General features: G+C 42.1%; 1 protein-coding gene across 12 annotated transcripts in view; it reads right to left on the reverse strand.

Moving 5' to 3' along the window:
* Positions 1-15,795, reverse strand: part of cspg5a (chondroitin sulfate proteoglycan 5a) — a 42,774-nt gene that overhangs the window by 21,515 nt on the left and 5,464 nt on the right. For all 12 annotated transcript variants that reach the window (XM_061881736.1, XM_061881738.1, XM_061881735.1 and 9 more), the window contains one exon: positions 1,773-1,961. In XM_061881736.1, coding sequence (XP_061737720.1) covers positions 1,773-1,961 — 189 coding nt within the window. The remainder of the gene's footprint in view (positions 1-1,772; positions 1,962-15,795) is intronic.

The following is a 15,795-nucleotide window of genomic DNA, read 5'->3' on the forward strand; positions in this document are numbered from 1 at the left end:
GTCGTTTTCTCGGTCCGAATAGCTCTTTTTGTTGGAGGCTCCCATTAAAAACAATGTGAGGATGTGAGGAGCCATCACACGGGTGACGTCATCGTCTGCTACTTCCGGTAAAGGCAAGGCTTTTTTTTATTAGCGACCAAAAGTTGCGATCTTTATCGTCGATGTAGCTGCCGTGACGAATTCCCTCCGAGACTGGTGTCAACACACCCGTGGACACACCCCTCCGACTGTCAGGTACTATTAAACTCACTAAAACACTAGCAACACAATAGACTGATAAGGGATTTCCCAGAATTATCCTAGTAAATGTGTCTCAAAACATCTAAAAAAAAATTCTGTGCCTCACTCTAACTTTCCTCATCCACAAATCTTTCAACCTCTCTCAAATTAATGGGGAAATTGTCGTTTTCTCGGTCCAAACAGCTCTTGCTGTTGGAGGCTCCCATTATAGACAATGTGAGGATGTGAGGAGCCATCACACGGGTGACGTCATCGTCTGCTACTTCCGGTAAAGGCAAGGCTTTTTTTTTTATTAGCGACCAAAAGTTGCGAACTTTATCGTCGATGTAGCTGCCGTGACTAATTCCCTCAGAGACTGGCGTCAACACACCCGTGGACACACCCCTCCGACTATGAGGTAATATTAAACTCACTAAAACACGAGCAACACAATAGGCAGATAAGGGATTTCCCAGAATTATCCTAGTAAATGTGTCTAAAAACATCTGAATTTTTTTTTCTGTGCCTCACTCTAACTTTCCTCATCCACGAATCTTTCATCCTCGCTCAAATTAATGGGGAAATTGTCGTTTTCTCGGTCCGAATAGCTCTTTTTGCTGGAGGCTCCCATTATAAACAATGAGAGGATGTGAGGAGCCATCACACGGGTGACGTCATCGTCTGCTACTTCCGGTAAAGGCAAGGCTTTTTTTTATTAGCGACCAAAAGTTGCAAACTTTATCGTCGATGCAGCTGCCGTGACTAATTCCCTCAGAGACTGGCGTCAACACACCCGTGGACACACCCCTCCGACTATCAGGTAATATTAAACTCACTAAAACATTAGCAACACAATAGGCAGATAAGGGATTTCCCAGAATTATCCTAGTAAATGTGTCTCAAAACATCTGAATCACTTTATTTAGTTTGACATTTTTTTGTGTGCCTCACTCTAACTTTCCTCATCCACGAATCTTTCATCCTCGCTCAAATTAATGGGGAAATTGTCGTTTTCTCGGTGCGAATTGCTCTTTTTGTTGGAGTCTCCCATTATAAACAATGTGAGGATGTGAGGAGCCATCACACGGGTGACATCATCGTTTTTTTTATTAGCGACCAAAAGTTGCGAACTTTATCGTCGATGTTCTCTACTAAATCCTTTCCTTTGGGGCGGTATAGCTCGGTTGGTAGAGTGGCCGTGCCAGCAACTTGAGGGTTGCAGGTTCGATCCCCGCTTCCGCCATCCTAGTCACTGCCGTTGTGTCCTTGGGCAAGACACTTTACCCACCTGCTCCCAGTGCCACCCACACTGGTTTAAATGTAACTTAGATATTGGGTTTCACTATGTAAAAGCGCTTTGAGTCACTAGAGAAAAGCGCTATATAAATATAATTCACTTCAGCAAAAATATGGCAATATCGCGAAATGATGAAGTATGACACAGAATGGACCTGCTATCCCCGTTTGAATAAGAACATCTCATTTCAGTAGGCCTTTAACCAGGTGTGCGAGAAAATGGATGGCCGCGTCGGAACGCGTGGTCATTGCCTCACCTGCGTCTGCGCAGCTTCTTGTTCTCCGTCTTAAGCACGTGCAGCTTCTTGGCGAAACAGACCACCATCATGAACAGCAGCAGCGCCACCACGGCCGACGTGCCCACCGCCAAGCACATCACCTGGAACTCCGTCACCACCGCCTCGCAGCGAGCGCCCTTGTGCCAGATGTAGTCCTGCACGTTGCACCTGGGGGGGCGGGGCCAGACGTCAGTCAGCGGTAGATAGCGGAACAAACAAATATGAGCAAAACCACTAAAAAGGCTAGCATGCTATAATGCTAACTCCAGCATGCTTACAGTTAGCATGAGTGAAATACCGTAGTAAATGACACTGAAACGTATACCTGCGAAATGAGCTAAAAAAAAACTAAGATGCTAACGTTAGCATGATATATGACACTGATGTGTATACCTGCGAAATGAGCTAAAAAAAAAACAAGATGCTATCGTTAGCATGATATATGACACTGATATGTATAACTGCTAAACAAGCTAAAATAAACTAAGATGCTAACGTTAGCATGATATATGACACTGACATGTATATCTGCTAAATGAGCTAAAAAAACTAAGACGCTAACATTAGCATGATATATGACACTGATATGTATATCTGCTAAATGAGCTAAAAAACGCGAGATGCTAACATTAGCATGATATATGACACTGATATATATATCTGCAAAATGAGCTAAAAACGCAAGATGCTAATGTTAGCATGATATATGACACTGACATGTATGTGCTAAATGAGCTAAAAAACTAAGATGGCCACGTTAGCAAGATAAATGACACTGACAAGTATACTTGCGAAATTAGCTAAAAAAAAACTAAGATGCTAACGTTAGCATGATATATGACACTGATATGTATACCTGCTAAATGAGCTAAAAAAAACTAAGATGCTAACGTTAGCATGATGTGTGACACTGATATGTATATCTGCTAAATGAGCTAAAAACGCGAGATGCTAACATAGCATGATATATGACACTGACATGTATATCTGCTAAAGGAGTTAAAAAAACTAAGACGCTAACATTAGCATGATATATGACACTGACATGTATATCTGCTAAATGAGCTAAAAAAACTAAGATGCTAACGTTAGCATGATATATGACACTGAGGCGTGTATCTGCGAAATTAGCTAAAAAAAAATAAGATGCTAACGTTAGCATGATATGTGAAACTGAAATGTATACCTACTAAACGAGTTAAAAAACTAAGATGCTAACGTTAGCATGATATATGACACTGATACGTATACCTGCTAAATGAGCTAAAAAAATTAAGATGCTAACATTAGCATGATATATGACACTGACATGTATATCTGCTAAAGGAGCTAAAAGAACTAAGAGGCTAATATTAGCATCATATATGACACTGACATGTATATCTGCTAAATGAGCTAAAAAAAAACTAATATGCCAACGTTAGCATGATATATGACACTGATATGTATAGCTGCTAAACAAGCTAAAATGAACTAAGATGCTAACGTTAGCATGCTATATGACACTGACATGTATATCTGCTAAATGAGCTAAAAAACTAAGATGCTAATGTCAGCATGATATATGACACTGACATGTATACCTGCTAAATGAGCTAAAAAAACTAAGATGCTAACGTTAACATGATATATGACACTGACATGTATATCAGCTAAATGATTTAAAAAAACTAAGATGCTAACATTAGCATGATATATGACACTGATATGTATACCTGCTAAACAAGCTAAAAAAATAAGATGCTAACGTTAGCATGATATATGACACTGACATGTATATCTGCTAAATGAGCTAAAAAACTAAGATGCTAACATTAGCATGATATATGACACTGACATGTATATCTGCTAAATGAGCTAAAAAAACTAAGATGCTAACGTTAGCATGATATATGACACTGAGGCGTATATCTGCGAAATTAGCTAAAAAAAACTAAGATGCTAACGTTAGCATGATATATGAAACTGAAATGTATACCTACTAAACGAGCAAAAAGAACTAAGAAGCTAATATTAGCATCAAATATGACACTGACATGTATATCTGCTAAATGAGATAAAAAACTAAGATGCTAACGTTAGCATGATATATGAAACTGAGGCGTATACCGGCGAAATTAGCTAAAAAAAATTTCAGATGCTAACGCTAGCATGATATACGACACTGACATGTATATCTGCTAAATGAGCTAAAAAAAATAAGATGCTAACGTTAGCATGATATATGACACTGAGGCATATACCTGCGAAATGAGCTAAAAAAAACCTAAGATGCTAACGTTAGCATGATATATGACACTGACATGTATATCTGCTAAATGAGCTAAAAAAACTAAGATGCTAATGTTAGCATGGTATATGACACTGACATGTATATCTGCTAAATGAGCTAAAAAAACAAAGATCCTAACGTTAGCATGGTATATGACACTGGTATGTATATCTGCTAAATGAGCTAAAAAAACTAAGATGCTAATGTTAGCATGCTACATGACACTGACATGTATACCTGCTAAATTAGCTAAAAAAAACTAAGATGCTAACATTAGCATGATATATGACACTGAAATGTATATCAGCTAACTGATTTAAGAAAACTAAGATGCTAACATAAGCATGATATATGACACTGAAATGTATACCTGCTAAATGAGCTAAAAAAAAACTAAGATGCTAACGTTAGCATGATATATGACACTGATGCGTATACCTGCTAAATGAGCTAAAAGAAACTAAGATGCTAACGTTAGCATGATATATGACACTGACATGTACAGTGTACCTACTAAATTAGCTAAAGAAAAATCTAGCATGCTAACTAGGGCTGTGAGTATTTGGGCATTGTTAATAACATCGGGTGAGGACAGAAATAAAAAAAAAAAAAGTATTTTTTTTTCCCTATCAATTTTTGTGAATCAATTAAGAATCATTCCAAATAAAAATCGTGATTCATTTAAAACAAAATTATTATTTTCGAATGCTAGCTAGTGTTAGCATGCATCAACTACCAACATATGACTAAAGTGTATATCTGTCAGGCTTGCCACTAACAGTTTGTTTGTGTTATAGTTTTTCCTCTGTGTGTGTTTAGTATTTCCTGTTTTTAGTTCCTGTCAGCGCTCCTATTTTGTCTGTTTCCTGTTTTTTTCCCTGTGCACTGTTTTCCCTCAGCTGCGGCTGATTGGCACCTGGCCACACCTGGTGTCAATCAGCCCGCTCCTATTTGAAACTGTTTTGTCCTGCAGTCGAGTGCTGGATTATTGTCATGTCGATGTTGCTCCTGTCGTGTCGTGTTTTGTCAATGCAGCGTTGCGGTAAATTGATTGCGGTTTTTAGCTTACTGCCTTTTGTTTCCTGCTTCCAAGTTTGTTTTCATATTTCATGTACGACTTCGATTTCATGCCCGATACCTGCCAGCTTCCACGCTAGGCCTTTTTGTTTTTGTTAGCTTCCATGCTAAGCTCCGTTTATTTTCTAGTTCCCATGCTAGCTCTTTTTGTTTGTTGTCCGCCCACGTGTGCGCTTTTTGTTTGTACCCTTTTTTTCGTTCTTATTCTATTATATTAATTAAAACATGTTTACCTGCTGCAAAATGCCTGCCTCCTTCTCTGCATCTTGGGGTTCGTCAACAACTAACTCTGACAATACCCAGCTTAAAAAAAAAAGCTAGTATATTAACATTCGCATGCTAACATGGTATCATTCAACAAGAAGCAAAATATATGAGGAGGAGGTGCCTACTTGCTAAATTAGCTTAAAAAACTAAGATGCTAATGTTAGCATGATATGATTCCATTCGGGAGGAACTCAAAGTAAAGCCGCTGCTCCTTCACATCGAGAGGAGCCAGATGAGGTGGTTCGGGCATCTGGTCAGGATGTCACCCGAACGCCTCCCTAGGGAGGTGTTTAGGGCACGTCCAACCGGTAGGAGGCCACGGGGAAGACCCAGGACACGTTGGGAAGACTATGTCTCCCGGCTGGCCTGGGAACGCCTCGGGATCCCCCGGGGAGAGCTAGACGAAGTGGCTGGGGAGAGAGAAGTCTGGGCTTCCCTGCTTAGGCTGTTGCCCCTGCGACCCGACCTCGGATAAGCGGAAGATGATGGATGGATGGATGGATAGATTCAATACTTGCGATTCCGAATCAATTCTCGATTCAAAACGATTCAAGATTCATACTTTTTTAAAAACATTGGGTGCAAGTATAGAATAGAAGAGAATATAAAGTACTTTATTGATCCCTTGAGGACATAAATAAAAAAGTAGTTTTTTTGGGGGTGGGGTTACTTGATTTTGGATGTTTTTCCTTTTTAATCGATTAAGAATCGTTACAAATAAAAAAATTGTGATTCATTTGAAAATGATTAGCATGCATCAACTACAAAAATATATCAGGGGTCACCAACCAGATGAGTCGCCCGCTGGCCTGTTCTAAAAATAGCTCAAATAGCAGCACTTACCAGTGAGCTGCCTCAATTTTTTTTAATTGTATTTATTTACTAGCAAGCTGGTCTCACTTTGCTCGACATTTTTAATTCTCCATCCATCCATCATCTTCCGCTTATCCGAGGTCGGGTCGCGGGGGCAGCAGCCTAAGCAGGGAAGCCCAGACTTTCCTCTCCCCAGCCACTTCGTCTAGCTCTTCCCGGGGGATCCCGAGGCGTTCCCAGGCCAGCCGGGAGACATAGTCTTCCCAACGTGTCCTGGGTCTTCCCCGTGGCCTCCTACCGGTTGGACGTGCCCTAAACACCTCCCTAGGGAGGCGTTCGAGTGGCATCCTGACCAGATGCCCGAACCACCTCATCTGGCTCCTCTCGATGTGGAGGAGCAGCGGCTTTACTTTGAGTTCCTCCCGGATGACAGAGTTCCTAACTTCGGCCGCTTGTACCCGTGATCTTATCCTTTCGGTCATGACCCAAAGTTCATGACCATAGGTGAGGATGGGAACGTAGATCGATCGGTAAATTGAGAGCTTTGCATTCCGGCTCAGCTCCTTCTTCACCACAACGGATCGATACAACGTCCGCATTACTGAAGACGCCGCACCGATCCGCCTGTCGATCTCACGATCCACTCTTCCCTCACTCGTGAACAAGACTCCTAGGTACTTGAACTCCTCCACTTGGGGCAGGGTCTCCTCCCCAACCCGGAGATGGCACTCCACCCTTTTCCGGGCGAGAACCATGGACTCGGACTTGGAGGTGCTGATTCTCATTCCGGTCGCTTCACACTCGGCTGCAAACCGATCCAGCGAGAGCTGAAGATCCCGGTCAGATGAAGCCATCAGGACCACATCATCTGCAAAAAGCAGAGACCTAATCCCGCGGTCACCAAACCGGAACCCCTCAACGCCTTGGCTGTGCCTAGAAATTCTGTCCATAAAAGTTATGAACAGAATCGGTGACAATTCTAAGAGAGACAAAACTCAAATAGAATTTGAAAATCCAAGAAAATATTTTAAAGACTTGGTCTTCACTTGTTTAAATAAATTCATTTATTTTTTTAACTTTGCTTCTTATAACTTTCAGAAAGACAATTTTAGACAGAAAATACAACCTTAAAAATGATTTTAGGATTTTTAAACACATATACCTTTTTAAATTCCTTCCTCTTCTTTCCTGACGATTTAAATCAATGTTCAAGTAAATTTATTTTTTTATTGTAAAGAATAATAAATAAACTTGAATTTAATTCTATATTTTAGCTTCTATTTTTTTGACAAAGAATATTTGTGAAATATTTCTTCAAACTTATCATCATTAAAATTCAAAAAAATTATTCTGGCAATTCTAGAAAATCTTTAGAATCAAATTTTTGAATTTGTTTTAAAATTTTGGTTCTGGAAAATCTAGAAGAAATAATGATTTGTCTTTGTTAGAAATATAGCTTGGTCCAATTTGTTATATATTCTAACAAAGTGCAGATTGGATTTTAACCTATTTAAAACATGTCATCAAAATTCTAAAATTAATCTCAATCAGGAAAAATGACTAATGATGTTCCATAAATTCATTTTTAAATATTTTCAAAAAGATTCCAAATAGCTAGTTTTTGTCTTCTTTTTTTCGGTTGAATTTTGAAATTTAAAGAGTCGAAATTGAAGATAAACTATGTTTAAAAATTTAATTTTCATTCTTTTTCCTGTTTTCTCCTCTTTTAAACCGTTCAATTAAGCGTTTTTTTCATCATTTATTCTCTACAAAAAAACCTCCGTAAAAGGAAAAAAAAATGTACGACGGAATGACAGACAGAAATAACCATTTTATATATATATATATATATATATATATATTTTTTATTATTATTATTTTTTTAATTAAAATTAAATTGAGCAAATTGGCTATTTCTGGCAATTTATTTAAGTGTGTATCAAACTGGTAGCCCTTCGCATTAATCAGTACCCAAGAAGTAGCTCTTGGTTTCAAAAAGGTTGGTGACCCCTGGTATACACCCAGCTAAAAAAATGCTAGCATAATCAAGATTACCATGCTAACACGAAGCAAAATATGACAAAGAGGTGTATCCCTGCTAAATTAGCTAAAAAAAAAAGCTAGCATGCAACGTTAGCATGTTAAAATGCTAACTGTAACATGCATCACGTACCATAATAATTTAATTCTGAATTGATTCTCAATTCAAAACAATTCTCAATTCTAGATTTGTAGTTTTTAAATATCATTGGGTGCAAATTCGACAGACATTTAAAAATGTTTTTTCTTATATTTTTTATTATCGATTTTTGATTTTTAAAAAAAAAGAAAATCGTGGTTTCATTTGAAAATAAATAAATAAGAAAATCCCCCCTAATGCTACTGTTAGCATGCATTAGCTACCGAAATATGCCTAAGGTGCTGGCTATGCTAACAATAGCATGCTAACAATAGCATGCTAACATGTAAAACTCAACAATAAGCAAAATCCATGACACTGAGGTGTATACCTGCAAAATTAGATTAAAAAAAAAAGAAAACTGGCATGCTATAACATTCACATGCTAAAATGCTAACTGTAACATGCGTCAAGTACCAAAATAATTTAATTCAGAATTGATTCTCAATTCAAAACAATTCTCAATTCTAGATTTGTAGTTTTTAAATATCATTGGCTGCAAATTCAACAGACATTTAAAAATGTTTTTTCTTATATTTTTTATTATCGATTTTTGATTTAAAAAAAAAAGAAAATCGTGGTTTCATTTGAAAACAAATAAATAAGAAAATCACCCCTAATGCTACTGTTAGCATGCATTAGCTACCAAAATATGCCTAAGGTGCTGGCTATGCTAACAATAGCATGCTAACAATAGCATGCTAACATGTAAAACTCAACAATAAGCAAAATCCATGACACTGAGGTGTATGCCTGCAAAATTAGATAAAAAAAAAAAAAAGAAAAGCCGGCATGCTATAACACTCACATGCTAAAATGCTAACTGTAACATGCGTCAAGTACCAAAATATGTTACTCTGAAAAAAAAAAACGGTTTAAAAGCGAGCATGCTAACTAGGACTGTAACAATTCAATTTAGAATCGAATCTTGATCCAAAATGATTTTTGATTCAAAATCTATGCTAATAATAAAACGCGGGCCGTTACAAATTTCACCCCCGGGCCGCCTAAAGTATCTTTGTACGCTAACTATGAATACCGTATTTCCTTGAATTGCCGCAGGACATATAGTACGCACCTGCCTTGAATTACCGCCTGGTCAAACTCGTGACGTCACGAGTGACACTTCCCCTGTCATCATTTTCAAAATGGAGAAGGCTGATTTCAATACCGGTAATTTAAAATCGCATAAAGGGAAGAAGATTAAGATCTATTCAGTAGGATTTAAGGTCCAAGCTTACATCACACTCAAATTTTTACTGCATGCCTTTGGTAAGTGCCGGAGTGAGCAGAGGTTTTGAAATAATTAGCGCATGCTTACTTTTACCGCATGCCTTTGGTAAGCGCAGGAGTGAGAAGAGGTTTTAAATGAATTAGAAATACGGTAATTAGCACAATATCGACCTCGTTCTCCTTCTTTAAGGTTGTATTGCAAGCCCCTCCCCTTTTGGCGACACCGCCAAGATGGCACACTCAGCATTGCTCGTGTCTCCAAGACCAGGATGCTGCACTGGGAGCGCTCAAAATGGCGAGTGCGCGGTGACGGACACTCGCCGGCCGCAATGGTCGTAGCGGAAGGGGAGGGGCTAACTGGAGTGGTTGCAATGCACCGTTAAAAAGGAGAGAAGAAGAAGAAGATGCTCGTCATTTACGGCGCGTGCACAACGTGGGACGCGACACTACGATGTGAAAAAAAATCCCACACTCAGACCACTAAGTGGACGGTTTTACAGTATACTTGTTGAAGTGTACTCATTTTAATTGGATTTCGGTGCACATCCAAATAAAGGTGTGGCGGAAGTACACAAAGTACACTTAGTGTCCTGAAGTGTAGTGTACTTCTCAGTATGAACATACTCATGTACTCAAAAGAGTGTACTAAGTGTAAGTATGCAAGTACATGTGGGGCTGTTGCCGTGGCAACAAGTGATGCTGTGTGTGTGTGTGACATGTTGGAAGCCACACAAAGAAGAAGGTTTATGTAAGACGGATGGGGGAGGGGCCGCAAATATCTCAGAAGAGGAGGGGGAAGGGGGAGGGGGGTTACGTCGTCATGGCAACTCAACTTGTCTGTCATTCCATGGCATGCAGGAAGAAAAAAGAAGAAAAAAAAGAGAAAACGGGCTTTAGTTTTGTCATCGCTTCCCCCGCAGTCTGTCCCCAAGTGACCCCCGCCCCGCCTAAAATGACGCCATCTTCCTCATCTTCGTCGCAGGCTGATGAAGACGGACTAACTTGAAGTAAACCTGCCGATTTGATTGGCTCCTAAGGGATGCGAGCTGCGGGCCATATTTCAATTGAATCGCAAATTGGATAGCATCTCGGAGAAGCTTTGCGCTCGGCAAGGTGAAATCAGGATCACGTTGAGAGTGACGAATCCATTGGAATGCGTTTGCTCGCCCCAAAGAAGTAAACAGTCCTGGTCTACAAGTCGGGCCGGGCTGTGAAGACCCCCGTGAGGGACCGGTTTCCTACTTCTTCGAGAACACCTGGGATGTGGTCTGTGGATGTTGAGCTGCTTATGGACAAAACATGCACCCGCGGACCACTACTGCACAAATAGGCACACACAGCCCACCCCGTGCCTTGGCCGCTTGACCCCCCCCCCACACACACACACACACACACACACACACACACACACACCTTTACTTTTACTGCCTTTTTTTGGTTGCACCTGAAACTGAATACTGTATGTCTGCTACTGTGCTTGAAACTCTTTTGGTTGGTCGCATGTGGGTGTGTGTTTGTGTGCATGCCCATGTGTGTGTGTGTGTGTGTGTGTGTGCATGTTTGTGTGCGCTCATGTGCATGAGTTTGTATGCTCGCATGCGTGTGTGCATTTTTTGTGTGTGCGCACTCGCATGTGTAAGTACGCATGCATTTGTGTGTTGTGTGTATGTGCGTGTGTGTGCAAATTTGTTTCTGTGTGTGCGTGTGTTTGTGGGCGCGCACTTGTGCGTTTGCTTGTGTGCAAATGTGTGCGTGTGCTTCTGTGTGGGTGTGTGTCTGTGCAAATTTGTTTCTGTGTGTGCGTGTGTTTGTGAGCCCGCACATGTGCGTGTGTTTGTGAGTGTGTGTGTGTGTGTGCTTGCGTGCAGATGTGTGTGTGTGCAAATGTGTGTGTGTGCACGTGTGTTTGTGAGCGCGCACTTGTGTGCGTGTGTTTGTGAGTGTGTGTGTGCTTGCGTGCAAATGTGTGTGTGTGTGCTTCTGTGTGTGTGTCTGTGTGGAAATTAGTGTCGTTGTGTGCGTGTGTTTGTGAGCGCGCACGTGTTTGTGTGTTTGTGTGTGTGCGCTTGTGTGCAAATGTGTGTGCTTCTGTGTGTGTGCAAATTAGTGTCTGTGTGTGCTTGCGTGCAAATGTGTGTGTGTGTGTGTGTGGTTCTCTGTGTGTGCAAATTAGTGTCTGTGTGTGCGTGTGTTTGTGAGTGTGTGTGCTTGCGTGCAAATGTGTGTGTGTGTGTGTGCTTCTGTGTGAGTGTGTGTGCGTGCAAATTACTGTCTTTGTGTGCGTGTGTTTGTGAGCACGGACATGTGTGCAAATGTGTGTGTGTGTGCGCTTGTGTGCAAATGTGTGTGTGTTTGCTTCTGTGTGTGTGTGTGTGCGTGTGTGCAAATTAGTGTCGGTGTGTGTGTGTGTTTGTGAGTGTGTGTGCTTGCGTGCAAATGTGTGTGCTTCTGTGTGTGTGTGTGTGCAAATTAGTGTCTTTGTATGCATGTGTTTGTGAGCGCGCACGTGTGTTTGTGTGCGTGCGCTTGTGTGCAAATGTGTGTGTGTGCTTCTCTGTGTGTGCAAATTAGTGTCTGTGTGTGTGTGTGTTTGAGAGTGTGTGCTTGCGTGCAAATGTGTGTGTGTGCAAATGTGTGTGTGTGTGTGTGTGCAAATTAGTGTCTTTGTGTGCGTTTGTTTGTGAGCGCGCACATGTGTTCATGTGTTTGTGTGTGCGCTTGTGTGCAAATGAGTGTGTGCTTCTGTGTGTGTGCAAATTAGTGTCTGTGTGTGCGTGTGTTTGTGAGTGTGTGTGTGTGCTTGCGTGCAAATGTGTGTGTGTGTATGTGTGTGTGTGCTTCTCTGTGTGTGCAAATTAGTGTCTGTGTGTGCGTGTGTTTGTGAGTGTGTGCGTGCTTGCGTGCAAATGTGTGTGTGCGTGTGTTTGTGAGCGCGCACTTGTGAGTGTGTGTTTGTGAGTGTGTGTGTGTGCTTCTGTGTGTGTGTGTATGTGCAAATTAGTGTCTGTGTGTGCGTGTTTGTGAGCGCGCACATGTGTGTGTTTGCTTGTGAGTGTGTGTGTGCTTGCGTGCAAATGTGTGTGTGTGTGTGCTTAAGTGTGGGTGTGTGTGTGCAAATTTGTTTCTGTGTGTGCGTGTGTTTGTGCTTGCGTGCAAATGTGTGTGTGCGTCTGTGTGTGTGCAAATTAGTGTCTGTGTGTGCGTGTGTTTGTGAGCGCGCACATGTGTGTGTTTGCTTGTGAGTGTGTGTGTGCTTGCGTGCAAATGTGTGTGTGTGCAAATTTGTTTCTGTGTGTGCGTGTGTTTGTGAGCGCACACATGTGCGTGTGTTTGTGAGTGTGTGTGTGCTTGCGTGCAAATGTGTGTGTGCTTCTGTGTGTGTGTGCAAATTAGTGTCTGTGTGTGCGTGTGTTTGTGAGCGCGCACATGTGCGCGTGTGTTTGTGAGTGTGTGTGTGCTTGCGTGCATGTGTGTGTGTGTGTGCGCGTGTTTGTGAGCGTGCACATGTGTGTGCATGTATTTAGGTGCAAATGGGCGTGGGTGGGGCAGCATGGTAGAAGAGGGGTTAGTGCGTCTGCCTCACACTGTAAAGGTCCTGAGTAGTCCTGGGTTCAAATCCAGGCTCGGGATCTTTCTGTGTGGAGTTTGCATGTTCTCCCCGTGAATGCGTGGGTTCCCTCCGGGTACTCCGGCTTCCTCCCACTTCCAAAGACATGCACCTGGGGATAGGTTGATTGGCAACACTAAAAATTGGCCCTAGTGTGTGAATGTGAGTGTGAATGTTGTCTGTCTATCTGTGTTGGCCCTGCGATGAGGGGGCGACTTGTCCAGGGCGTACACCGCCTTCCGTCCAATTAGCTGAGATAGGCACCAGCGCCCCACGTAACCCCAAAGGGAATAAGCGGTAGAAATGGATGGATGGATGGGTATGGGTACGCGCCTGTGTGTATGTGTATGCATGTATGTTTATGCGTGTGTGTGTGTCTGCGTGCGTGTGTGTTCGTGCGTGTGTGTTTGAGTGTGTCTGTATTTGTTTGGGTGTATGCATGTGTGTATTCGTTTGTTTATGTGTGTGTGTGCATTTGTGTGTGTGTGTGTGTGTGTGCGCACGGGCATGTGTAAGTACGCGCGTGCATTTGTGTGTGTGCAAATTTGTTTGTGTGTGCGTGTGTTTGTGAGCGCGCACATGTGAGTGTGTTTTTGAGTGTGCACGTGTGTGTGTTTGCGTTCAAAGGTGTGTTTGTGCTTGTGTAGATGTGTGTGTGTGTGCAAATTTGTTACTGTGTGTGCGCGTGTTTGTGAGTGTGCGTGTGTGTGTGTGTTTACATACAAATGTGTATGGGTGCGCGCTTGTGTATATGTGTATGCAAGTGTGTGCGCGCGCGTGCACTTCTGCACTTTTGTGTGTGTACGTGTGTTTACCTGTGCGTGTGAGTGTGTCTGTATTCGTTTGGGTGTGTGTGTGTGTGTGTGTATCCTTTTGTTTGAGTGTGTGTGTGAGATCACTTGAAAATGTCAAACAACAGCAGCATGTGAGTCCTGAACTTTCTGGCAGTTGTAACTGTCCTTTGTGTGTGTGTGTGTGCGTACAGGCATGTGTAAGTACGCGCGTGCATTTGTGTGTGTGCAAATTTGTTTCTGTGTGTGCGTGTGTTTGTGAGCGCGCACATGTGAGTGTGTTTTTGAGTGTGCACGTGTGTGTGTTTGCGTTCAAATGTGTGTTTGTGCTTGTGTAGATGTGTGTGTGTGTGCAAATTTGTTACTGTGTGTGCGCATGTTTGTGAGCGCACTCGTGTGTGTGTTTACGTACAAATGTGTATGGGTGCGCGCTTGTGTATATGCGTATGCACTTTTGTGTGTGTACGTGTGCACATGTTTGTGTGTACGTGTGTTTACCTGTGCGTGTGAGTGTGTGTGTGTGTGCATGAGTGTATCCTTTTGTTTGAGTGTGTGTGTGAGATCACTTGAAAATGTCAAACAACAGCAGCATGTGAGTCCTGAACTTTCTGGCAGTTGTAACTGTCCTTTGTGTGTGTGTGTGTGTGTGTGTGTGTGTGTGTGTGTGCTTGTATGCGTGTGTGTTCGTGCGTGTGTTTACGTGTGTGTTTGAGTGTGTCTGTATTTGTTTGGGTGTATGCATGTCTGTATTCATTTGTGTATGTGTGTGTGTGCGTGTGCATTTGTGTGTGTGTGTGTGTGTGCGTGTGCATTTGTGTGTGTGTGTGTGTGCGCACGGGCATGTGTAAGTACGCGCGTGCATTTGTGTGTGTGCAAATTTGTTTCTGTGTGTGCGTGTGTTTGTGAGCGCGCACATGTGAGTGTGTTTTTGAGTGTGCACGTGTGTGTGTGTTTGCGTTCAAATGTGTGTTTGTGCTTGTGTAGATGTGTGTGTGTGTGTGTGCAAATTTGTTACTGTGTGTGCGCGTGTTTGTGAGTGTGCGCGTGTGTGTTTGCGAGCGCACTCGTGTGTGTGTGTTTGCGTTCAAATGTGTGTTTGTGCTTGTGTGTGCAAATTTGTTACTGTGTGTGCGCGTGTTTTTGAGTGTGCGCGTGTGTGTGCGTGTGTTTACGTACAAATGTGTATGGGTGCGCGCTCGTGTATATGCGTATGCAAGTGTGTGTGCGCGCGTGCACTTCTGCACTTTTGTGTGTGTACGTGTGCACGTGTGTACGTGTGTTTACCTGTGCGTTTGTGTGTGTGTGTGTGTGTGTGTGCATGCGTGTATCCTTTTGTTTGAGTGTGTGTGTGAGATCACTTGAAAATGTCAAACAACAGCAGCATGTGAGTCCTGAACTTTCTGGCAGTTGTAACTGTCCTTTGTGTGTGTGTGTGTGCGTGCGTGCGTGCGAGTTTAACCTCATTGACTGGAAATAACCTGCACCCACACAAACACATACATTTTCGCCTAATCGCGTGTGTTAGTGCTGAGGATTTTATTATTAGGAAATCTAATACACTGCATGCAAACATAATTATATCAAGCTGCACGTCAATACACACACACACACACACACACACACACACACACACACACACACACACACTGGCAGCATTGTCAGGTTATGAGTCACTGAGTGTGTACTCCACCTCTCAGTGTTTTTCATTTGTTGAATGTTTTTAAAGTGTCTTTCATTCTCAACGCCCATCACACGAACAAAAA

Source organism: Nerophis ophidion, linkage group LG21 (genome assembly GCF_033978795.1).
Source record: "Nerophis ophidion isolate RoL-2023_Sa linkage group LG21, RoL_Noph_v1.0, whole genome shotgun sequence".
Lineage (NCBI taxonomy): Eukaryota > Metazoa > Chordata > Actinopteri > Syngnathiformes > Syngnathidae > Nerophis > Nerophis ophidion.